Below are 24,939 nucleotides of genomic sequence, written 5' to 3' on the forward strand. Positions count from 1 at the left end.
TGAGGGAGCCTGTGTCCACTTACCCGTCTAGTCTGCGTTCATAGCGCCCCTCTCTGGTGTGGAGAGACACCGGAGGCCCGTACACCGGCCCCACGGTGCTCCTCGAGAACCCCGCAACCTCCCTTCCATGACTGCTAGAGGGGGTGCCGTCCTCCAGACCCCGCACGGCGCTGGGCACTGAACCCGGCTCATTGTAATCGGTGCGAAGGTCCCTGTCCCCCATTTTGTTGACGGCATTGTGCGCCTTCTGAGCACTTTTAATGTCAACGAAATCCACAAAGGCCGCCACACCGCCCTCGGAGCCGCGCTTCCGTAGGACTTTGACGCTCTCCACCCGGCCATACCTGAGAGAGAGAGAGAGAGAGCAAAGCCACTGTAAACGTTACACACATTAAGGTATCACGTGACCATCGGCCACAGAAAACAAACAGGTTGAAGTTATTCAATTTCTGACATCCAAAAACTTAGTAACTGAGACCTTCATAATGTTTGTTCGCTTGACAGCTGATAATGACACCCAGTCATTTTTACATTATGCTCGGGCGCATGTTCACACTGCGAACGCAAAGCGATTTCACAACACTTTAACGTTTTTTTCTGCATTACAGTAATTCAGTTTACTGAAGTAAAACGCAGTACTTATCTGCCTGAATTGAACTTTGTATTTACTTCAGAACGATCGCAGAATGAACCGCAGATCCTCAATCAAGTTTCTGTTTCTTTGGACTGAATCGGTTTCGCTGTTAAACCGGCTCAGCCTGTCCGGACGCTGTTAGCCGCGAGCTAATTACCGCACACGGACACAAACACTCGCTGTTCTCCCGCTGAAAGCGCGTTTTATGCGACTTTTCGTGAGATGTAATTGTGGCGTGAACGCAAAACGGGCGTTTTCTGTGAAAAAGACCACAGATTCCACTAATTTACCAGCAAAACATTAACTAGTCACTAGTGAAGCGGCCAGCTAACTGCTTAACTTAGTCATGTTAGCGGACTGGCGGCTCATCAGAGATCGCTTCAGTTTGTTTTTATATTTTAAATCGTGTTTGGTGCTCATTGTTGGTGTTTTAACTCGTTTTCATCGGCGTTTTTTCGCTAATTTTCTGCCATCGCGGGCTGAGGCTGTTTGTGTCCGCGCGAGGCCGCGTCACTGCGCGCGCAGCTCCGCTTCTTGTGTAACTCACCGTTTAAAATGCTCCACAATCTTCTCCTCACGAACATGTTCGGGTAAATTTCCCACCCAGAGGTGTCTGGTTTCCCGAACCATCCTGCGTCGACCGTGTCCCGTTCATGCACATATGCGCTTTCGCGTCGTTTAATCTCTGACCGTGAGGTAAAATCCACTGCTAGCTCGTGTGAGGAAAAAGATCTCGCGGCCGTGCGCGTGCACTAGCGGGAGCGCGCGAAGGAACCCTCTGTGACGAGCACCGCAACCCTGCGCGCCCCCGTCACTATGCGACATCTAAGCAAATGTCACGATGTCATGAATGATGCCACAGCATAATATTTCACACCACATACTGAATATTTTATTTAATATTTCAGTAAATCACAGTGACAAAGAGATCATCAGCACATAAAGCAGTCAAGCACGACATGGCATATATTAGTAGTTTATTTGTAGTCAGATTCCTATTACAATGGAAATAACAATGAATATGGGATTTTGGTGTTGCTGCTGTTGAATAAACATCTTTGGTGCTTTGCATTTTGTGCATATTACAAAAAAAGAGTGCAAAAGACTACATTACACTTGATTCAGTAATGGACAAAAGATATTTCACATAGAAAGCAGATATTTTAAATTGTAATAATATTTCACTGTTTTTACTGTATTTTTGATCAAATAAATGCAGCTGTGGTGAGCAGAAGAGACTCTTTCAGAAAAAAAACTTTTGATATAATCGGTGGAATGTTAAAAGAAAAGAAACCAAGTATTAGCAATGTTGTATTTCTGCTGCATCAGTTTCTAATACAATCGGTGTGTCATCATCGTCACAGTGAAGTGCAGGTTTAGTGCGCCGCGCTCTGGATCAGCGACACGTGACACGGTTTGCACAGAATCTGCCCGTCCAGCGGGTGGCAGCCGTTCTCGTTGGGCTCCGGAGACAGAAGCACACGACACACCTGGGAGAGAGAGAGAGAGAGCCTTCTGAAGTGCATACTGATGTTGCAAAGCATCATGGGTATTGTGCCATTTTGTGAAGCTTATGGTCATTCATCACACTGGAAATGATTGCACTGCATATTAGTAATGTTCTCAGAACTTTAGCTAACGTTCTGGCAATGTTCTCTCAACATTATGAACAAACATTCTTCCAGTAACGTTAAAAGAACATTTGTTCAAATTCATCTGGTCTTAGTGAATGTGACCACTGACCCCTGAGAGTTAATAATGCTCTCAAAATTAGCACAAAAACATTAATTATACATCGTTTACAGAACGCATTAGTTGGTCGTTTGTCTAACGTATTTCAAATGTTTCAGAACGTTTAGAGAACATTCAAAAGTAACTCCCATAATGTTTGCAAAAATGGAATGTTTCTTAAAGGTGCAGTATGTAGCATTTCTGTCTGCTAGAGGCCTATTCAAAACAAAGGCGTAGCTTGATGACGCCAAGTTTGAGCGCGGAATCTTGGGACATGTGGTCTACACCTCAACGGATGGTGCAAAATAATCGGGATAGGATTCAGGAAGAAATCATGTTCATGGATGAGATTATTAACGTTACTGTAGTATGAAGCAGAGCAGGACCGAGTGTTGTGGGAGCTGAACGAGGCCGCTGGAGCGATTGCGCAACACACGCCTCACGAGCAGCGGGACGTTTATTATGTCACAGTCGCTGGCCCCGCTTCCGCTTTTCCGGTCATGAGTATGAGGTAACACAGCTCTGTTTATCATATTAGATACATATGAGTGTGTTGAAAATGATGTTATAACGTTACTCTGTGCGTTCGCTCGGCGGCTGCTGTGAGACACTGTTACACACTGCAGTAAGATAGATCGATTTTAGATTATCATATTAAATGCTGGATGGCTTGTGTTGATAAATGGCATGGAATTAATTTTAAAACGTATTGTATGATGGAGAAAATTCTGTATTACTGTTACTAAAAATAAAGCTGCATCTGATTATGCTATGTTAGCTACTTCACAAAATAGTGTTTTTCTCTGAGGCATGGTAAAGCATGGTACTCACAAAAAATCAAGAAAATTAGATTTAAACAATAAGCGTGTTGAACTATATAACAATAATTAGTTTTCTGTCTATAAATATATCAAAACAGTTGTTCCCTTGTCTATTAAAACATGTAATATATTAAAGCATCTTTGATGTTTTCATGGTTTCTACAAAATAAAACCGGAAACCGAGGGTAACGCGGGTATGACGCCATTGACAGGCGACTCCTCACACGTCCCGGAGCCTTGGTTAAAATTGCAATTTTCTCACGATTTACAAATAGTTGGAAACATTTGGGATATTGTAAGTACTCAAGTGAACAAAATATATAACACTGGCCTAGTGGTTTTTGGATATTTTACTGCAAAAATATTACATATTGCACCTTTAACATTCACGCAACCAAGAAAAAAATGACGTTCAATAATTTATGGGAACATTAGCAAAACATTCTTATTTGTCATCTGGGTCATCTTGGTATTTTGTGCATTAAAAAATCCCTACATATTGTGCACAATAAACAAACAACAAATAAACACACACACACACACACCTCACAGCGGTAACAGTCCTCGTGGTACGAGTGACCCAAACACTCCACAGTGAAACTGTCCGTTCCGTCCTCACGCGGGATGATCAGCTCTGCGCACACGCGGCACTGCGGTGCGTATTTCCTGCAGAGAAGCACGTGTTTAGTGCATATCATTCTCTCTCACTCAACATCAACACCAGCTCTGAGTTTACCTGATGCGCAAAATTGGAATAAAACATTTGTGAATAAAGCAGCGTTTCCATCCCATGTGCTAAAGAGAACAAACTCATCTCTTCCTGGTAAATTGGCGCAAAATATTAGTTTTAAACATGTACGTTTGGGCTATTTTCCCTCCATCATAAAAGAGTTGGTCTCAGAGCGTCAGACGAAACACAGTAAACGCTGTCATGTGATCTTGCGTTCGGATGCTGGTGTTTGGGAACACAATCGTGTGAGACGCTTCTGGAGGGAATTAAACCAAATCATCCTGATGACAGACTTTGACTCAGGTGTTTCAGAACCACCAAACCAACATTTGAGATGCTGCGATGTGATTGGTCCACTGGTTCGTCCAGTTATCCAATCACAGCCTCTGCTGAGGAAAAGTCACATGAGGGTTTTGAGGGAGTTATTCAGTCAATGTGATTGAGCCTCAGCTGAGCTCATACGTTTTCTTATGTGCATCTTGGAGTTTCTATTCAGCATTTTTTCTATGCAATATCCCAAAATTCTCATATAAATATGTGGATGAGGTGAGTTTGTACCTGTAGTAGTCCTGTAGGCAGTAAACCTCACCCACTTCCCCCTGCGCAAATCGCTGCTCTCCGATTGGCTGTCTGCACGTCGTGCACACGAAACAGGGCGGGTGATAGGCTCGTTCCAGCGCTCGGATCACATGGTCTTTGATGACGTCACCACACGCCCAGCATGGCTCCAGACTGGCCTGTTGGACACATCGTCAAAACTTGATAACTATAATGTATGTTATACAATATTCTCTTCTCTGATGACAAGGGCGGGGCAACCTGTCACTCACATGAGATCCACCAATAGCAAACCACAACCATCCAATCAGTTCCCCACGGACAAAATCAAGCCCCGCCCTACATTTGTTCTTGTTCCAGAAGCCGTTTCACTCAGATATATGGCACAATAAGGGAAAAAATCCAGTGATTCTAAAGATTCACATTCTTTGATAACAGTACCTGGTAACAGTCCTCGCACAGAGGGATCCCAGATTTATTGTAGTAGAGTTTGGCTGCCAGAGGCGCATGGCACTGTCGGCACTGGAAACACGCGGCGTGGTATGTCCGGTTCAGAGCGTCGATGGCGGGTTCGGACAGCGGCACCAGCTTACGACAGAATCCACACACATCTGAGACACACAGAGAGCAGGTCTAAATGACTATCCTCTCAAAGGATTCATCCTGTTATCACCAGGTTTCTCACCGGTGCAGTGCGGTCCAGCTGAAGGCTCATTCATGATCCCTCCAGCAGAGGGCACCGATCTCACCGCCGCTCCACTGACAGCACTCTCCTGCCAGAAGAGCAACAGCAGTGTCATTTACACTCACTCTTACACATACAAGGAATTTGTCTTGATGACAGAAGCTTCCACAGTACAGACAGAATGACAGTGACACAGATAATAAAAATAGTATAAGTGATTAGAAAATAAAACTATATAAAATGACACTATACAAAATAGACAATATATGTATGTACAGATACGTTATACACAAATGCAGGAAATTTAAATAAGATGTACGGTGTGCTAAATAAAGACTGCGCTTATCCTGGGAAACAAACTGACCTCTGCAGGGGCGTCTGGTGGTCCGGGCTCAGGGTCGCAGGGGTCACAGGGGTCATGTGGAGGAGGCGGGAGGGGGAGGTCATCAGGGTAACTGCTTACAACCGCTAACAGATCAAGAATCAATGAGCAAATCATCTTTACTAACCCACGATAAGCACACACCCAATGTATAAAGCGATATGTACTGTACAGCAAATCTCAACTGCGAGATTGTTTATATTATCGCAAAATATAAACTATATTATCGCCCAGGCCTAACCTGCTAATGTGACTATAAACATTAACATGATTTCCTGTAAAGCTGCTTTGAAACGATGCATATTGTAAAACCGCTGCAGAAATGACTTGACGCGAGCGTCTTCTCACCGTCTGGAGCACGTGTGCTGTCCCGTCTGCAGGGGGCAGCGGTGGGCTGGGCATAGAGCGGGCTGGTGGGTGCGGACGGCCCGGTCCGTCCATCCTGTGACGCAGAGCTCCGGCGCCGTGGGCTGCTGTGGATGTGAGCCGTCGGGGTGACAGTCGCCTTGAACGGAGATGCCAGAGTGATGAAGACAGACGACACCATCCTCTTCTGAGGGGCCGCAGACGCCATGATGCTGAAACAGAGCAAATGAGTCAAATCAAACTAACAAAATGCTGTGGGAGAGATTTCTGCCAACGCTATTTCAACACTGAAGCAACAACTGACATTATTTCACACTGAATTTTTTTTTTTTAATAAAATCTTTTTTATTCCACATTGAGTTACTGCACACTTTTGCACATATAAAGGCATCTTTACACAGACAAGTTAAGGCTGCTCTGTGCCTGCTCAAAATTCAATGTGAATGCCAGATAAAAATCAGAACTAATTATACCTGCTCTGACCCACTTCAGCCCCTCGTATCAAAGCGGTATAAATGCATTTATGCACCTCTGAGCAGCATTAAACAGCACTTACAGTGTAAACTTGGCAAAAGGTATTAACTAAATAAATAAAATAATACACAAACCACATACATAAACTTAACAGCTATATAACCCACATAGACTATACACACTACAAAAAGATAAACTATGTGAATTAAACAAATTATATAAATCACTAAACACTTTACACATAAGAGATTAAATAAATAAAATAATATGCAAACTACAAAAAAATAAACTACACAAACAACATAAACTTAAGCTATATAACCTATATAAACTATACAAACTATATAAAATTAACTATAAACTATCTAAGCTGCATAAATAAACTATACAAACACTATGAATTAAACAAATTACATAAACTGTGCCAGAGGACCAAGGTGGAGCCAGGGAGCCAGAGGACCGAGGTGAAGCCAGGGTGCCAGAGGACCGAGGTGGAGCCAGGGTGCCAGAGGACCGAGGTGGAGCCAGGGAGCCAGAGGACCGAGGTGGAGCCAGGGTGCCAGAAGACCGAGGTGGAGCCAGGGAGCCAGACGACCGAGGTGGAGCCAGGGTGCCAAAAAACCAAGGTGGAGCCAGGGTGCCAGAAGACCGAGGTGAAGCCAGGGTGCCAGAAGATTGAGGTGGAGCCGGAGGGAAGGCGGAGCCTGACGGAGCCGAAGGAGTGGAGAGAGACGGAGCACAGGAGACACAGGAGACTTCGAGCTGGGCGGAACCAGTGGAGACGGAAGAAACAGGGAAATGACCTCCTCCAATTCCTCTAAATAATTTCCAGAGGCCAGGCACAACTCATCCACAGCAGCGGGGTGTGGACGGGACTTCCCTCCATGCTCTCGAACTCCACAAGCAACTCCACAGGAATGGACGATGTAGTCGCCTCACGCACATGGTCAGATGGTCCATTGGGCTTGGGCTCTGGGGCGAATTATGTCTCAGGCGTCAGCTCTGGCGCGTTCTCCATGGCGAGCTTGGGCTCAGTGTCTGCGGTGGGCTCAGGCATGGAGAGCAGTGTGGACGATTGGCTGGGCTCTGAGGCTGGTGACAACTTTCTCAGCGGGGCAGATGGTGAATAGGGACCCAGCTCCCACTCTACAACTCTGCGAAATTCCCCTGTGACGAGCAGGGTGGGCGAGAGCCGTGAGGGAACGGTGTGGACCTCGAGGGATTGCCCCTGCTCCAGGCAGAGAAGCTAGGCTACCTGTAAATGCATTTCTTTTTTATTGGCTATGAGGGTCCGTTGTTCGGTCACGGAGTGGCTCTATTGAAGCGCTGAGGAGATCGCAGGAGATAACAGGAGTAATAATACAAACAACCACGTAAACATAACAGACAAATTAACTAGGGAAACTATTAAGGGCCTAAATACTAAGAGTAATCAAAGATAAAATGGAACAGGTGTGGGTACTAATCAACAAACTAGGGAACTAACTAGGAACTCAGGCAAACAGGAACAGAGAAAACAGAATGAAAACGAAACTAAGAACGTACATGTTACAACTAAGAATTAAGCAAATTATATAAACTATCCAATCTACATAAACTTAAACTATATAAAGTATACAAATATATGAACTATCCAAACTACATGCAACATAAACTATATACAATTACTGAACACTTACTATTACTATGTAATATTACACACAAATAAAAAGTAAGCACCAAATAAAAATCTGCATGAAAGTGAATTAGACGTGTTACTAGGCGTGTCCATGTCTTCAATACCAAAGATCACTCATGAATGTGTTGAGCGACGCTGTTTTAGGTGGAATGTACGTTCCTCAAACGCTCTCTCTCGTATTGCAATGATATAAAGTTCACGTTCAGAATAAATAAAAAAACACACACACGCACGTTCAGTGTGTCGGACGCGTCACAGACTCTCACCTGCGCTGGAGCTTCAGGAGAACAGTATACATGAACGAGCTGAAGAGCGACACACATGACTGAATGACAGATGAAGAACTTCAGAACTTCAGCTCACACTGACACACAAACACATCTATTAATATGGTGAATCTCTGTTTCTTTTCTGTCCAGCTGTTGAGAAATCACTGAGTTTGAGTCTGATAGAGTCTCTTTTCTTTCTCAAACGTACCTGAACAGCAGATCAAACTCTTCCACTATGTCGTTCCTCTTTCCTTGCGATCTGCAGCGCTGTAGTGAATCAAACACAGACAGAGAGAGAGAGAGAGAGAGAGAGAGAGAGAGAGAGAGAGAGAGAGAGAGAGAGTTGTAGCAGTAAGGATCGTATCTGCACGAGGACACGCCTTTTCCTCTCTCATTCCCTCCCTCCTGTCTCTCTCTCTCTGCCTGTCTGTCTCTCAGATCAGCAGAGGTGAAGAGTTAAACAGTTACTGACTGACAAAGAGCAGTAAAATGCATGACACACACACGCACACACACACACGCACACACACACACACACACACACTCAGGCAGTCATGCATGTCTACAAACACACAAAGGCATGCAGTTACTTGAACACACACACACACACACACACACACACACAGTTTTCTCTGCTTTATCACACAGAGGCAACAGGATGTGACTGTACCTGCCTTTTCCAGCTCAGCTCCCCGTCTGTCCGTCTGTCTCTCTCATTGTTCTGTCAGTGTTATTTTCTCTACCTCCCTCAGTGTGTCTGCCCTCTTTTCTCTTCCCATCCCCCACTTCACTCGTTTCTCAATCTCTCCCACATTAAACTCACCAGACTTCACAGTGAAAACGACATCAAACAAATGAGCTATTAACTATTTGAACTACATTAACTATTCAAACCATTTGAACTAAACAAATTATACACTATACAAACTATATAAGCTACACAAACTACAAACTCAAACTATATAAACTGTATAAACTAAACTACATGCAACTCACACTTTATAAACTGTATGAACAACTACACAAACTATACAATCTATATGAACAACATGAACTATATAAACGGTATGAACTATATGAACTAAAATTATAAACTATACACAAACTATACTAAACTATTTTCAAACTATAAACAAACTATAAAATTAAACAAATTGCATAAACTAAACATATATAAACTATACAAACTACATACAACTTATTTTATATATACTGTATGAACTAAAATTATATAAACTTCAAACTACATAAACTACGTGAATAAAACAAATTATATAGACTATGCAAACTATATAAAATATGCAAACTATATAATCTATACAAACTATGTGAACTACATAACATCATGAATTAATTGCACAAACTATATGCAGCTGTGAAGTTTGAGTGGGATTGTGGGATTGTGTGAGTTGAACCTCGACAGCACAAGAAGAACCTCCATCATGCTGGAATCTGGAGGGGAGGAGCTGAAGAACACACAGAAGAGAGAGGGGGAGGGTCTGTGGAATGCATCAGTGATGTCACTGCTGCAGGAGGGAGCATGCTCAGCGATGACATCATCCTCCTCACACAAGCTCCGCCCACAAGACATCAGGCCTGCAGAAAGTCCAGATGAGGAACATCTGAGCAGAAACAGAGAAGAACAGTGTCCATACCTCGCTTTGATATTTCATTATCTAATATAACGACAATCACACGTTTCGCGAGTGTCTGTGAGGTCATATAGACTTATGAGGGCTGAATGGTAATTGAAAGGTTGTTGGTTCAAACCCTGAGAGTCGTGAATCATGATCTGCCACCATTGAGCAAGACGTTTAAGCTGTTTAGTCAGTGATTAACTGGAATTTATCTGCACTGGTACACCACGTCTTTCAGATAAACATTTCTGAGGTAAAAGTACAAACACCAAAACAAATGATTCAGTTATTTAGATTCCTTCATTTCCTGTTGTAGATGAACTCATACACCATCAAACTATAATTCACGAACAGTGAACAGCACGTGACCCTCGTAAATCGCGTCCACTGTGCAGTAAGCAATCGTTTCGATCTAAACGCGGCAAAAGGCGTTGCTTTTGTTTTATCAGATCTGCGGATGATGGTTAGTGTCTCATTACTAGAAGAGAAAAGTTAGAGAGTGAGTGAACTTCATCTCGAAGACTGAGAGAAGAACATCACGGACAGAGACGCGAGTCACTCAATACGCAGCGCCACCTGCTGGAGAAACAGCGGAGAGCTATAAAAGAACCTCAGAACTAACACAGAACTTCAAAACCACGAGAGAACTGCAGAAGACACGATGAGAGGCGAGTGGATTTGAGTATCATTGCGCTGGAAACACCAGTCACGTGATTCAACAAGTTTTACCTCAGAGCAGAACGGTGGCGGGATTTGGGAAGCCATCTATATTTTGATCCGTTTATTCCTAGAAGAGAAACATTGTAGATTATAAACTTAAGTATAATGCCTAAAAGTTTCTTTTGTCATATTTTACCGGTATTTTAACACCGTGTTTCTGGAACTGGGCAGCCGCTAGAGTCGTGAGTTGATGAAAATAATTATAAATGAAACCATAAAAATGCAAAATTACAACAAATGAACAATTTTATATTAAAAACAATTAAAATAAAAACAATTACTAAAAAGATGCAACACTTTATGTTTCGCTGCATGTCACGTGACATTAACCGACATCAGAACCGTGCACGTGCGAATGTGTCGACAGATGATTGAAGTATTCACTTAAACTCTCAAGAGGATGTAAGTATTTTAGATAAAAAAGGTTCAGATGAAAAACATTTGCAAATTCTGACCTCGGAGCTCAAGATATAGACATGAACTGAAGTCTCTGGTGTCGTTATTTGTGTTCTGAAGCTGCACTAATAATCACAGACACACTGAAGTCAGTCAGTAAAAACTTTAATCAACTGATTAATAAAAATACAAGAGTCTTTACAGTTATATCAGAGATAAGACACACTGGTGAGGTAAAACCCATGATCCTCTTCAACTGCATTAAGAGTCATTTCATGCTGAAGCATCTGGATGAATCTGTATGTGATGAAGCACAAGCGTTCAGAGGATCCTCCAGCATCATTCACACACACACACACACACACACACACACACACACAGCTCTGGAGTGTCAGTGCGTGTAGAGCAGTGCTCGCTGTCTCAGGACGTCCCATATGAGCATACTGAGAACCGTATGAGGAGCCAGACGCACAAACACCGGCGTCATTCCTTTATACAGACCCACAATCCCTTCAGTAGCGCAAACCTTCATCAGACAGTCCACAAACCCGCTGTACAGACGGCCCTGAGACACACAGAGAGACACATCTGGGTGCGTTTGATTTTAATGTATATGTAAATTCGTATTTCATATAATAATTTTTGTTCTTTTTATTTCTGCAATGTTATACATAAAACAATCGTTTCAGTAGATGATTGTGACAGTTTCACCTGCTTGGTAAACAATGTGTGTGTTTTACCCTTTTAAACTCGTCCACTGGTTGGTTGTACAGTCGTGTGCTGATGACATCAAACGGCGTCATGGTGATCGTCACGGCGACTCCGCTGATCATGGCGGCGATGAGAGCGGTGAGGCAGCTGTGAGGACTGAACCACTGCAGACACACATTCAGACACTAAACCAGTCTTACTAGTACTAGTTTACATTACCTACTTATAGTTAGGGACGAGTTTGCCTCCTGAAGGACTAAACCTCCAGTTCAGGAAGATAAATGCAATAAATAAAGGTTTTTATAGCAAAAGTCTCTTTGTGTGAATGAGCAGCTGAATTATGTACATATGTCGGTGTGTGTGTGCTGACCTGTGCGCGTGTGACCCAATCTTTAGCCGAGCTGAACGTGGCCAGTTGAGCTGCTGACCCCACCGTGACCCTCGGCACGGCCCCGTTCACCCCCCGCCACAGACCCAACACTCCCTCACGGCGGTAGATGGACAGGAACGCGCTCGACACGCCCTGAAGAACACCGACACGCCAAACGTTAGAAAAGAATCGCACAAACTAATATAGTCAACTATACTCAAACTCATATAAACACATATACTCAAATAAACTTGAATATAGTCATATATACTCATATATACTTAAACTCATATAAACTCAAATATACTAAAAAAAACTCAAATATATTCAAATAAACAAACAAACTAACTCATATATAATTAAAATATACTCTAATATATTGAAATAAAAAAAATCTAATATACTCAAACTCAAAAATATTCAAATATACACAAATATACATTGAAATACATATATTTTCAAACATATGGCTGCAGACACATTATAAGTCATTATTAAATTAAAGGCACTTCCTGTGGAGATGAACTATTTCTCCACAGATGTTTTAAACTGAAGTGAAAGAGCGTCAGATATCAGCGATGATTAGACTCATCGACCCATGATGATGCCATCTGTGATTGGCTGATAAAGATCCTGCACTGGTGACCGGTCAGAGTTCAGCTGTATCATGTGATGCTGTGTCCACATGCCTGTGTGTGCTGGACTCTGATTGGCTGCCAGTGCAGAACAGTGAGAGGTGTGTTGACACACACACACACACACACACACTCTGGTCAGGTCACATATTTTGGGTGGTTGATGGAAAACGAGACTGAATTAGACGTGAGTCACATGACTGGTGCCGCAGATCTCTGTACCTGATGGTTGTGCTGGTGTCCTACAGCGATGGCTGCCACCGTCTGCGCCTGCAGCTGCGTCTTCACCTGCACAAATTCACACAAGAGTGTGACATTCACAGGAAACGCATCACACACTAATCACAGCCGCACTGTAACACACTGACTCTGAGTCTGTCATAAATACTCATCTTTAACTTCCTCTGCTGTTTTGATATTTGAGCCCATCTCCGGCTGTCTTACTGTCGACACTCTAGAGTGTGTGTGTGTGTGTGTGTGTGTGTGTGTGTTTGACCCTGTCTATGTATGCAGTGCTGCAGTGATTAATGCAGCAGCAAACGACAACAGCTCGAGTTACTGCTTCAGATTGTTCCTGAAAATGAGTCAGCTAAAGACAGTAAACAACCACAATACTGGAAATGTTGCAATTCTGCATATTTAAAGCTTGCATTCTTTTGATTCAGCAAAAAGGTCACGCCGTGATGTGTCAATCTTCTATTAGTCACATGGCTTCAGAAGATAGGAATCCACAGGCAGAGTTCGCCCAACTGAAACTCTGGAATGCAGTGAAATTCGCATGCGTTGCATTTCCAGTCTCCTGCAGTCACATGCTTATCAATGGAAGTCAAGGGACCAGGAGTGTGGAAGCTTGTTTCCACCACGGAATACAAAAGTTTACATCTCGTACAGACTTTTTTTCCTCAAAATTTTGAAATATAAACTCGCAAAAAAGTTTTTAAATTAGACTAAAATCAATTAGACTTTTTTCTTGTAATTCTAAGTTTATAACTCGCAATTCTGAGAAAAAAAGTCAGAATTGTGAGATAAAAAGTTGCAATCACCTTTTTATTCCATGACGGAAACACAATGACAAACTCAGTCTGCTGACACCACCGGTTATGACACTAGCTACGTTTCCGTCCAAACTTGTGAATTTAACTTGTGCGCAAAATTGGAATATGACAAAACATTTGTGAATAAAGCAGCGTTTCCATCCCATGTGTTCAAGAGAACAAAACTGTCACTTTCTGTGAAACTGGCACAAAACATCAGTAATAAATACAGCTCTGAGCAGCAATTATCAGTGTTCAAGAACTTTAAGGCCTTTAAGCACGTGTGTAAAAAGGTATTATGTTTTATTAAGCAAGCCTGCAACCATCTCGATCATAGATGGAAAAGACCATTTACAGCAAACGCAGTTAAATATAGTTTTTAAAAATATAGTTTTAAAGCTTTTAAACAGTTATCGAAGTTGAGCCAAAAACCCAGGACTAGTTCGCCTAAGTTGGATTGTGAAATAATCTCCAATATTTAACGAACGAAAATCATGCGATACACAATCCTTTACGCACATGAAAAATGCAAAGGTGCCGCTGGGGCTGATTTCTTTCTAATTTCTCACAGGTCTCTGAGTGAGTCAAACAGGCCCAGCAAGTTTCGTTCCGATCGGCCTCCGTTAACCTTATCTGATAGCTGCTCAAATTTCATTGGCCGATGGCGGACATGCTTTATGATATACGTCAATGTCCTCAGAGACAATCTTTGCACCTCGAACGAAGACACTGCATGCCAATTTTCAAGTCGATTGGACTAACAGTGAAGCCGTTTTCTAGTTTTTTTCCTGTTATAGTGCCACCAAGTGGCCAGTTGCTGTGTCATTTTTGACGTGACCACAGAATGAGCTCTTACATATGAGTTTGGTGAAAATATCATAAAAACAGGTGGATGGAAACATAGCTAGTGATTAGAAGCGAGAAGCCACCGGTACAGATGATCAGCGACTGAATCGGCGGGCGAGTCTTTTACCAGATACGCGGGCGAGGCGATGAACGCCCCCAGAGCTCCTGCTGCGGCCCCTGCGATCAGACTCCCTCCCGGGGCGTCCGTGAGTCCCGAGGCCTGCGTGTAGGAGTAGAACCCGAGCCGCACCCCGTTCATCAGGCCCTGGTACAGCAGCGCCGCCGTCAGCCCCTTCTGCAGGCCTCGGACGCCGTCCGTGCTGCCCACCACCCAGAGCGCCTGCAGGACCCCGCGGTAGTGCCGCTGGTAGGAGCCGCGGGCCCTCAGCTCGCCCTGCAGCTGCAGTCGGGTCTTCACCACCTCCAGCGGGTTGGTGAACACGCACGCCCCGCAGCACGCCAGCGCGCCCAGGGTGAAGTCCAGCGGGAGCCACAGGGCCCCGGGGGCGTGCGCGGGGCCGGGCGGCGCTCGGGCGACGGGCGCGATGGAGGGCTGCGGGTCGAATGGTGAGTTTATGAACCGCATGACAGGCATGTCCGGAAACACACGTCATCCACTGTAGATCCTGCTGGTGTGTGTTATCTCATGGCATTCATGTATGTAACATTATACTGTATTATCATGTTTCAACACTGCAGAAACGTGTCCAGTTTGTGAATCCACTCATGAAGTCCAGGATTCAGATCTGCAACAGTTCAAAAGTTACTGGTCATTGATTTACTGGTTGATTTATCAACAACAAATACATTTCCATTTAAAAAAGAAAATTTACATGACGAGTCATCCTCTGGTAAACATGGAAAGAATGTTGTGCAGCATAATATTTACATAGGTTTATGACATACGATTTGCATATTCAGGAAATCATCGAAGCATGTTTTAATCCTCCATGTGTTTATTATACGCTATATACAGACAATTCAACTGCACGATAAACTTCACATGACAATTTTCTCAGTATTAACGTGTCTTACCGAGTCTGATGGCTTTTCTGTTTGTGATTCACACACTGGTAAACACGAAGCGCTTCTGTGATCGCCCCGCCCACGCCTCCTGGCCGACCAATCACCGCGCAGCTTCTCCGCCACCTGACAGCCTCCCCAGCGGACAGCCAATCGCGTCGGAGCACCACAGACTGAATTCAAATGGGTTAAAGGTGAATGATGCGGGTGAAATCCTGACTAAAGTCCCGCTGCGGATCTTAAACTCGCATTCTTGAGTCAAATCCAGAACAAAAAAAAAGGTATAAATTTCTGCAGTTACACACACACAAACGCATATATAAGTACATTATTAAGATTCACTCAACTGTGAGGAATATATTAAATAATACCAATAATACTCTCTGTGAATGTCAGGTTTCAACGGTTTCAGCTGAAGCCAATTAAAAGAAAAGATGTAGTTTTTAAAGATATGAACTTAAAATACAATATTAATGACATTCAAAATCTAGTGTGAAGTACAACTAAATTGAAACGATGTTTGAGGAGCAGATCAGGTGATGTCACACGTGACCGCACGGCTTTATTCCGTTAAAGATCGTAAAAACGCACTCAACATTATATCAGAGAATTAAGACATGGAGAACTTTCTTTATTTCCGTTTACAATCCACGGTCTCATTCCCTCAACAGCACCATCGCACACACACACGTTTAATGTAAACAATGCAGGCTGAAAGAGCGGTAAAAAAGGTCCATTTCATCGGTTCGTCCTACAATCGTGTTTCCTTCAGTCAGATCAGCGTTTCTGAGGGTGAAATGCGACAGAAACAATAAAACATTCCCTTCTAGATTTCTCTCTCACACACACACACACTTGCAGAGCACATAGCAAAAACATCATTCATTCACTCATAAATTGAAACAACAACTATGTTTGAGTGTCCTTTATATGTGTTGAGCTGTATTTTAAGGTAAATTAGTGTAAGGGCAGCAGTCGTTCCCATCTGTGTCGCGCCAGCTCGCGTTCCTCCATTACCTCTTCGCACGGACGAAGTACAAGGCGTTGGTTTTTGGGTAATATTTGACGTTCTGCTTTTTGTCCATGAGGCCGCCGAAGATGATGAGCTCTCCGCGCCCCTGAACCACCGTGTGCAGGCTGGTCTCCGGCGGTCCCGTGACGGCGCTGGGCGCACCGCCGCTCCCATACACCTTCCATGACACCACGCCGTCAGACTTGGCACGAGAAATGTCCAGCAGGTACATCTGCATGGGTTTGCAGTTGAGGGACTGGTACAGCGGCTTGCCTACGTTCAGGCTCTGCGGCGGGTGGTGGCCAAGCCGGCGCGCGATCGGCGGGATGGAGTGTCCGTCGGCCGCTGCGGCTTGCGGTGGGCTGGAGGAGGCGGGAGGGGTACCGCCAGACGCGGAAGCGGCAGGCTGGGACTGTGAGGACGAGGATGGCAGCGACGACGAGGCTTTGACGGCCTCCAGACCTCGGCGCAGGGCGGCGGGAGAAACGGCGCCCGGAGGGGTGCGCGGCGACGCGGCCTGCGGAGGCGTGTGCAGCCCGTTGGAACTGAGCGGATCGGCGTCCCAGCTGTAGTCTGTGGGTGCGTGTGGCCGCGTGGGCGGGGACGCCGCCTGGACGGGGCTGGTGCGGGGGGACGGCGAGGAGCCATTGAGCAGCGGTGGGCTGTCGGGACCTCGTGAGGGCGACTGCTGCTGCGATGACGACGGACTGCCGTCCCGCGCTCGAGCCGACGCTCTCGGCCGCAGGGTTCCCCAGCGACCGTTCACACAGGGCGCCTCCTCGACCGCGCCCAGCACCACGCCTGCCGCGCCGCTGCGCACCGGAGACTGCGAGCGCAGAGAGGGCGGGTCCGGGCCCAGAGGGGCGGGTGTAGAGCTGATGGGGGATGGCCGAGAGTTGAGACTCGGGCTGAGAGGAGCTCGACCCGACGGCGCCTGAGAGAAAACCACCACACACTGACCCACCTGAGAGAGAGAGAGAGAGAGAGAGAGAGAGAGAGATCAACATGAGCTGTTGTGAAGATTGAAGATGCAGTGGTTTAAACCTAGAACTAAATTTACTACATTTCTGTCCAGTCACTGGATGTTGAAAATGGGGCGTGGCCCTCAAAAATGGAGGCGGTTCTGAATGTGAGCTTGCAGTGGATTGTAAGAAAGGGCCGGAGTTTAAGCGGATGAGATGATTGGAGTCAGTCGTTTCACTGGAAGATCCGGTTATGACATTTTGATTAAAATCACCAGATTAAAAATGAAACGCATGGTTGAATCGTTTACGACAAGATCAAGTGGAAATGATTGAATTAATAATTCAACAGTCACACAACAGAGAAACTTTATAGTCCAACACTAGTTCTGCAACAGACACAATTACATCATTAATTCTGATGTCCAATTATTCCCTGATATACAAGACTAAATTGTTTCTCAAATGAGTGTTTTTCTATGAGCTAACTCTGTTAAAGGGTTAGTTCACCCAAAAATGAAATTTCTGTCATTAATTCCAGAAAGGTACTAAAGACATCGTTAAAACAGTCATGTGACTGCAGTGGTTCAACCTTAATGTTATGAAGAGACGAGAATACTTTGTGTGCAAAAACAAAAATAACATTTTTTCCTCTTGTCTGTCAGTCTGTTATGCAGCTGGCGCAGTGCTGCGTTTCCGTGTTTATGTCAGAACGCTGACTCATTATTGGCCGCGTCAGACATAGAAGCTGGAAGCTGCAACAAAAATAGCGTAGCAGAATGACAGGGGAGAAACGAAGCTTGTTGAATAAAGTGGTTATTTTTGTTTTGTTTTTGCGCACAAAAAGTATTCTCGTCTCTTCATAACATTAAGGTTGAACCACTGCAGTCACATGACTGTTTTAACGATGTCTTTAGTACCTTTCTGGACCTTGAAAGTGTTGATTATATTGCTGTCTATGGACGAGTCATAAACCTCTCGGATTTCATCAAAAATATCTTAATTTGTGTTCTGAAGATGAATGAAGGTCTTACGGGTGTGGAACGACATGTGGGAGAGAAATTAATGACAGAAATTAGATTTTGGGGTGAACTAACGCTTTAAGACAAGTAACAGCCATCAAAACAGTTGGTTAATGGATGAATCAGAGAATTCTGTGAAATAAAGATCATCTTCCATTTTATAGAAAACTGTTTTTCAATTAATCAATAAATACAAATCAAATTCAAATGATTGTTTATTCATAGGGATGCATCAATATTAAAATGATGGCAAATATAATAAGCTGATTGATAATCAATAAATGCCCAATATTATTAAAATTCAGTATTATTTGGTCTAAATAAATGAAATAAAACAATAAAAATCAATCTTTTTATATGCTAAAATTAAATAAATGTAGACATCACAACATTATAATGAACAGCATGATTAATAATTTTAAGATCTGAACAGTGTTACTAAATTATTAGTGTAAATTAACTATTAAATATAATAGATGTGGTATAAAACCAGTAGCATTGATGAGTGAATAAATTTGAATCATATTTGCATATGCATTCCATCCGCTTCCTCAAACTCAGGAAGTCTTGCTCACCTTGCAGGCCGGATGACACCAGAGCTCCGGCGCGCCGTGATCCTCGTTCTCCACCCGCAGCTGCTGCCATGTCCAGCTGGAGGCGCTCATGTGCAGCAGCCAGGCGTCCTTCAGCAGCTGCGCACACACACACACACACGTTAGAACAATCTGTGGTTATATGTCATCAACAAATAATTGGATTCAATATTTTTATCAACTTTGTGACGTGGAACACTGATGCAGGTCGATCTCACGCTCATTAAACAGCAGATACTCACAGCGTTGGGCCCGCCGCAGCCGCCCAGAATCAGCAGCGTCTCGCTGTCGATCACGATCTGAGGGCGACACAGTGAGCGCATCAATCTCAGAGGCATCATGGGAAGAGGCGAGAGACTGAAGAGCGTGAGTTACCTGAGACTGGCCTCCGCGCGGGTGAGGAGACGGGCCGCTGACGGCGGGTTTGGACCAGGACCACTGCTCCAGATCCAGAAGCCACACCTCGTTACTCCTGAGACACAAACACACATCATGAAGCACGCGTCCGTCAGCTCACGGCGGCGCTCAGAGCGTCATACGTACATCTGCCGCGCGCCCAGAGAGCCTCCGAACACCACCATGGTGCTGCCGATCACCGAGGACGAGTGGCCTGCCATGGGCGGCGGCCCGTGAGTCGTCACGATGCAGTTCCACCTGTGGGAGAGAAAGGGGCGGGGTTACTGCCTCGGACTTCCTGTGTGACATGATCCTGTCAGAAACTCAAAGGTCTTCATGACAACCACCGAAATAAACGCTGGACTTATAAATCTCTATTGTACAGCAGAATGATCTTCTCAAAGAAATAATTATTATAATACAATTTATTAAAACATATTAATGAATATCACACAATCAGGAGATTTTTTTATCCATGTTTTAATTTACACATTAAACGCTCTGTTGTGCAGCGCATCATGTGACAGAAGAGGCCATATTCTGTTGTAAATAAATTGAGTATTTTCAGTTGATTATAGTTGACTGATTAAATTGTTAAAGTTTTATGAAATCAATGAGTACTATATTTTTTGATGATAAATCTGTATTAAATCAAAACACAGAACAACATATATATATATATATATTATGGTTACAGGTTAAACTGTTGAGCGGTTATAGCTGAATGATTTCAGTTGATTAGACACGTGTTCTTTGATGATCATGTGATGAATCGGCATCTCTCACCAGTTCTTGGAGGGCGAGTAGGTGTGGATCTCGTCGAAGAACCTCTCGGGCTGGTGCAGCGGGTACGGACTGGGCCGCGTCCAGCCGCCGAACAGCACCAGCAGATCCCTGTACATGACCAGCGTGGCTCCGGCTTTGGGCGACGGGTACGAGCCTGAACACAACGACACAAGAGAGAGCGTGAGCGTGTGACACCTCCCATCGGAGCGCCGCAGCGGGACCGTGTCTGACCTGACGCCAGCGGCCGGATCCACTCTTTGCTGTTGAGGTCCAGACGCCACAGGTCGTTGAAGGCCGCGTTACAGCTGCTCTGAGTGCAGCCGCCGAACACGTACATCGACTGGTTGGAGTCGTAGTAACACGCACCTGCAACACAACAACCTGCCGTCACTCACACACACAACCAGGATCTTCAGGAATCAGTGTAAACTTCATCTTTCACAGTAAGATTCATGCCAACTAACATCCCGTCAGTGAGTGATTCAGAACCGCTGACTGATTCAGTGAGTGATTCGTTAGAGTGATTCAAACTGGTTCAAAAGAGTCATTTAAAAAAATCAATTCTGAAGCAGTTCAGTAGATTCACACAGTGCTGAACATCAAACTGGTGTGAGTGTGTGTGTGTGTGTGTGTCTGAGTGAGAATGTGTGTGTGTGAGTGAGTGAGTGAGTGTGTGTGTGTGTTTAGTGTTTTTGTGTTCAGTGTGTGTGTGTGTGTGTGTGTGTGTTTGTTCGGCGTTACTGACTGTGTGAGAAGCGTTGTGTTATGGGTGTTCCAGGATACGGATAGGTGCGACTCTCCCACTGGATGTTTCCCTCCTGAACGGCCCGCAGGAAACCATGGTAACACTGATACGCCACACCTGAGAGAGAGAGAGAGACACACACACACACACACACACACAGACGGTCAGGTGTTTAGAGGGTCATTCACAGACAGGTGAGATTTAACCCTCCTGTGTCACATTCACAATTAAGTGTCTGACTGACACTTAAACACGTCTCAGTGTCACATGACCGTCACAGCGCAACAGCACCACACTAAAAACATAAATATAACGATAACTATAATATAACTATGAAAAAATAACGATAAATATAATAATGACTACAATGACAACTATAACAATATTGATATTTTTTCTGCAGTTTTGTCGTCTGTCTCTTTAAATGCTCGAGCTCTCTAAAGCAGGGTGGATTCTGATTGGCTGTCAGTGTTTTAATCGTTCATCAACTGAAAAAAATTTGTTATGAAAGTGATTCCAGTGATATCGTTCGTCTGTGTCGTTATCGTTACAGTGACTCTGCCGTTCTCACAGAGTTGGAGCGATTATAAACCCTCGTTATCGTTCTTGGTGTGAACGGCCCTTGATCGTGTTCAGCTTCCTCAGGGTCACCTGACCTTTGATGAGGCGGTACCACTGTTTGCACACCAGCGCGGCCGTCTTGTGCTCCTGATAGGGCGACAGGAAGGACAGGATGTACTCCAGCACTTCCTCCGGCAGCTCGCCCATGCTGTGAGCGCTGGCCCCGCCCCCGCCCGCCGGAGCCCCGCCCTCCTCGGTGTCCATGGCAACCAGGCAGCTGTCTTCACCGTCTGAGCAGCGAGACATGACGCCGTCTGTCTGTCTGCGGATCTGAGGGGAAACGTCAGAGGTCATGTGACTGATCGTCCGCACCTGGAAATAATCCAAGGTTTTAGGATTGGGAACCATTTAAAACTGCTTTTTAATGCCTTTTCCACTATCACATATTTTAGTAATCATCATAAATTCATCCTGTGAAAACCGAAATTTTTTGAAATCGCGTTACCATGGAAACGGTACATTTGAGATATCAACTTCAAATTTGGTCAGACAGGCTTTGATTTTCTAGCATTTCTAAAGTCCAAATTATTTTATAAAATATATATTTTGAATAACATAAAATGTTTAGTTCAGTACATTTGCTTTACAGTAAACTTAGACTTTTATAACTTTTTTACACTTTCATTTTTTTAAGTGCTTCTGCAATAATCTCTTTAAAAAGCAAGGCATTTATGAATTAACCATTTCAGCTGAGAGGGATGTGACGTTAACTTCATGACAGTGTCGTTTATAATCAGAAATGGTCTTTAACAACAGAAGTGTTTTCTGAATGTGTGTCAGTGATCGTGTTGATCAGTATTTTCTCTGATCTGATCGAACAGATGATCTTCATCACCGGCTGCAGATGCTCAGTACAGTATAACTCTACATCTTCACTCGTGCACTGCATCAGGCGTGTTTACTAGAGTAATTCAGAGTATTTTCAGCAGCTGCTTCATTAGCTGAGCGCTAACAGCCGGTTCATTCGCGTCTAACGCTGACGATGACGCTGTGAGAGGCGCGAGACAGACGCGCGTGGATTTACCTGTCTGCTGGACTCTCTGTCCGTCTCTCGTCCGCGCGCTTCTTCTGTTTTTCTGCTGTTGTTTGTGTTTCTCTTTATCAGCTGCTCTCATGAACCTCCTCACTCCAAACATCCGCCATCTTCCTCGCACGGGAGCGCGCACGCACACACGTCGCACGTCTCAGAGCGCGCGCGCGCGGGGCGACGTCCGTTACATTTGGGCGCGCCCGCTGTTTCTCTGAAATAGATGTTTATTGATATTTCCGTTATATTTTAGACTATTTTGTTTGTCTAAGGATTGATTTTTGGCCATTTGTAAGTAATACAAAATTGTGTCAATTGTCATATGATGTTGTTAAAAAAGTGTTGTTAATAAAATGATGCAGTTTTTCTTTGAAAAATTATAAATAAATGAAACTACAAAATATCCTGAAGTGTATAGACCTTATGCGCCAGAGAAACCACCGCCATCTTTATAATATTGTCTTTCGTTTTTGCGGTAGCTATATATCTATGGCATCGCTGTTGAAGAATAATTAGCTGGAGAAGTGGATTTACTTGTTGTAGAGTTAATTAAAGTTATCGTGAGCATTGTAATGTTTAAAGCAGATGTCTTAACAAATGTCAGTAGACCCAGAAGATTTTAAAACGAGCAGTTCTTTCATAAATACGTAAGATCGCTGTGGAAATACAAACCGGAAGTCAAAAGACAACGAGCGCAGCGCTGAAAAGGGGCGGGGCTACATAAGGTCTATAGAGTACCTCAGGGATGACGTGTTTTTGTAGGCAAAACCCGGAAGCGAGTTAGCATTTTAGGACTTACGGTTCCATCGCCCCGAAGTCAATGGGTTTTTGCTAAATCACCTGAAATAAGGTCTGTGGTTAACAAAGCCTCTAAATATTTAGTTATAGTTATAACCCGCTTGTGATTTTTTAAACCTTTATTGTGTCCTAAAAACAGCGGTTGCTAACAAATTGGGGACTACTTCCTTTGGCGGGGACTTTAGACGTCATCATGACAAACAGAACATTTGGACAGCATTTCTCATGAAAAAGTGGATAAGTATTCATACACAGCGCAGATCATAATCAGCGAGCATGTTGTTTTTTGAATAAAGTTTGAGGAAACTTGGTGGTGGTGACATGCTTATTTTTTGCGATTTTCCAAAAGTCTGTGGGAAAAATGCATTGGCTTTCGATCGAGGGAACCCATGCGCCACTAACTTCCAGGTTGGCCTACAAAAACACGTCATCCCTGAGGTACTCTATAGAGTGTATTTTTACCAATACGTTTTTATTTTGCGTCTAAGCGCTTCTGGAGATCGCAACCGCTCGCACAAAGCACTTAACGTTGTAGTGAAACAATCACCGTAATGTCACGTTTATATATTAATCTACTGTCGAGCAAGCGGCTCTCTCACAGCTTTGGAAAGTCTGATTCATCATAGCGAGTAGATTCATTCTAAACAGCGCAATCTCATATGTAGCTTTAAGCCCAAAGTATACTTCACTTGTTACATGTACGTGAGGGGCAGTTCACTTCGTACGTGCACTTTTTTTTTTTTTTTTTGCAGTAATTAGTTTATCCACAAGGTGGCGACTATGCCCTGGGGGCATCAATTCACAAATAAATCTAGCAACTTCTTGCAAACCTTATCTAGATTCTGTAACTCCCACCGATCTATATTTATATTAATATAGATCAGTGGACTCGCAAGTGTGACGTCATCTAGCGACCAGTTTTAGCTACTTTCAACTGAAAGCAATTGGCAACACTGCTGCATAAACAGAACAGACCGGAACACATGCGAGCTACAGCGATGATAGAGGCCTACGTAGACGAGAGATTGTGCGAAGAGGTTAGAAAGTACCCTCATTTTGTACAACTCTAACATGAAAGAATACAAATATATTTACATGGGTTGTACCTCGTGGAAATAACCCGAGAGATTGCTCAAAACTGCGCATGCGTTAAACGCCTGTGTACGCGTACGAGTCAAGTGAAGTATAGTTTGCAAGGCTGTGCGTTCGACTGTGTGTGTACACTAGGGCTTAAGAAATTCGATTCGGTGAGTCAGCTCGTCCAAAACGGACCTCAC

The 24,939-nt window shown here is 44.0% G+C and overlaps 4 protein-coding genes across 6 annotated transcripts; all 4 read right to left on the reverse strand.

Moving 5' to 3' along the window:
- Positions 1 to 19: 19 nt before the first annotated feature.
- On the reverse strand, positions 20 to 1,416 carry LOC127521368 (msx2-interacting protein-like). The gene is made up of 2 exons (XM_051910594.1): positions 1,182 to 1,416; positions 20 to 344 (listed from the first exon to the last, which is right to left on the reverse strand). Exons 1-2 carry the CDS (start codon positions 1,262 to 1,264, stop codon positions 20 to 22), a joined length of 408 nt encoding a protein of 135 aa, XP_051766554.1. The 5' UTR covers positions 1,265 to 1,416.
- A 178-nt stretch (positions 1,417 to 1,594) lies between these two features.
- On the reverse strand, positions 1,595 to 9,135 carry fblim1 (filamin binding LIM protein 1). 2 transcript variants are annotated; one of them, XM_051910569.1, is made up of 9 exons: positions 8,999 to 9,135; positions 8,537 to 8,595; positions 5,890 to 6,119; positions 5,524 to 5,627; positions 5,160 to 5,247; positions 4,916 to 5,085; positions 4,475 to 4,653; positions 3,732 to 3,852; positions 1,595 to 2,124 (listed from the first exon to the last, which is right to left on the reverse strand). In XM_051910569.1, exons 3-9 carry the CDS (start codon positions 6,113 to 6,115, stop codon positions 2,011 to 2,013), a joined length of 1,002 nt encoding a protein of 333 aa, XP_051766529.1. In that variant the 5' UTR covers positions 6,116 to 6,119; positions 8,537 to 8,595; positions 8,999 to 9,135; the 3' UTR covers positions 1,595 to 2,010. The 2 variants fall into 2 exon arrangements, with proteins under 2 accessions (XP_051766529.1, XP_051766528.1); XM_051910568.1 differs by lacking the exon at positions 8,999 to 9,135 and having other exon boundaries at positions 8,537 to 8,765.
- A 2,095-nt stretch (positions 9,136 to 11,230) lies between these two features.
- Positions 11,231 to 16,078, reverse strand: slc25a34 (solute carrier family 25 member 34). 2 transcript variants are annotated; one of them, XM_051910570.1, is made up of 6 exons: positions 15,713 to 16,078; positions 14,805 to 15,423; positions 13,020 to 13,085; positions 12,163 to 12,315; positions 11,822 to 11,956; positions 11,231 to 11,646 (listed from the first exon to the last, which is right to left on the reverse strand). In XM_051910570.1, exons 2-6 carry the CDS (start codon positions 15,270 to 15,272, stop codon positions 11,473 to 11,475), a joined length of 996 nt encoding a protein of 331 aa, XP_051766530.1. In that variant the 5' UTR covers positions 15,273 to 15,423; positions 15,713 to 16,078; the 3' UTR covers positions 11,231 to 11,472. The 2 variants fall into 2 exon arrangements, with proteins under 2 accessions (XP_051766530.1, XP_051766531.1); XM_051910571.1 differs by having other exon boundaries at positions 15,584 to 15,715.
- A 232-nt stretch (positions 16,079 to 16,310) lies between these two features.
- fbxo42 (F-box protein 42) lies at positions 16,311 to 23,066 on the reverse strand. The gene is made up of 10 exons (XM_051910546.1): positions 22,862 to 23,066; positions 21,873 to 22,107; positions 21,217 to 21,333; positions 20,703 to 20,837; positions 20,472 to 20,625; positions 19,833 to 19,943; positions 19,665 to 19,761; positions 19,532 to 19,588; positions 19,272 to 19,388; positions 16,311 to 17,676 (listed from the first exon to the last, which is right to left on the reverse strand). Exons 2-10 carry the CDS (start codon positions 22,081 to 22,083, stop codon positions 16,714 to 16,716), a joined length of 1,962 nt encoding a protein of 653 aa, XP_051766506.1. The 5' UTR covers positions 22,084 to 22,107; positions 22,862 to 23,066; the 3' UTR covers positions 16,311 to 16,713.
- Between the last annotated feature and the right edge of the window lie 1,873 nt (positions 23,067 to 24,939).

Source organism: Ctenopharyngodon idella, chromosome 10, assembly GCF_019924925.1.
Source record: "Ctenopharyngodon idella isolate HZGC_01 chromosome 10, HZGC01, whole genome shotgun sequence".
NCBI classification, from domain to species: domain Eukaryota; kingdom Metazoa; phylum Chordata; class Actinopteri; order Cypriniformes; family Xenocyprididae; genus Ctenopharyngodon; species Ctenopharyngodon idella.

Bases quoted from the DNA above. Each gene is read 5' to 3' on its own strand.
- LOC127521368 (XM_051910594.1), bottom strand. From the start codon at position 1,264: ATGGTTCGGGAAACCAGACACCTCTGGGTGGGAAATTTACCCGAACAT. The intron at 345-1,181 runs GTGAGTTACACA...TCTCTCTCTCAG, and splicing joins ATTGTGGAGCATTTTAAACG to GTATGGCCGGGTGGAGAGCG.
- fblim1 (XM_051910569.1), bottom strand. From the start codon at position 6,115: ATGGCGTCTGCGGCCCCTCAGAAGAGGATGGTGTCGTCTGTCTTCATC. The intron at 5,086-5,159 runs GTGAGAAACCTG...TGTGTGTCTCAG, and splicing joins AGCTGGACCGCACTGCACCG to ATGTGTGTGGATTCTGTCGT. The intron at 2,125-3,731 runs GTGTGTGTGTGT...TCTCTCTCCCAG, and splicing joins AGGACTGTTACCGCTGTGAG to GTGTGTCGTGTGCTTCTGTC.
- fbxo42 (XM_051910546.1), bottom strand. From the start codon at position 22,083: ATGTCTCGCTGCTCAGACGGTGAAGACAGCTGCCTGGTTGCCATGGAC. The intron at 21,334-21,872 runs GTCAGGTGACCC...TCTCTCTCTCAG, and splicing joins GTGGTACCGCCTCATCAAAG to GTGTGGCGTATCAGTGTTAC. The intron at 19,389-19,531 runs GTGAGTATCTGC...GTGTGTGCGCAG, and splicing joins GCTGCGGCGGGCCCAACGCT to CTGCTGAAGGACGCCTGGCT.
- slc25a34 (XM_051910570.1), bottom strand. From the start codon at position 15,272: ATGCCTGTCATGCGGTTCATAAACTCACCATTCGACCCGCAGCCCTCC. The intron at 11,957-12,162 runs GTCAGCACACAC...GTGTGTCTGCAG, and splicing joins ATTGGGTCACACGCGCACAG to TGGTTCAGTCCTCACAGCTG. The intron at 11,647-11,821 runs GTAAAACACACA...TGTGTGTCTCAG, and splicing joins CAGTGGACGAGTTTAAAAGG to GGCCGTCTGTACAGCGGGTT.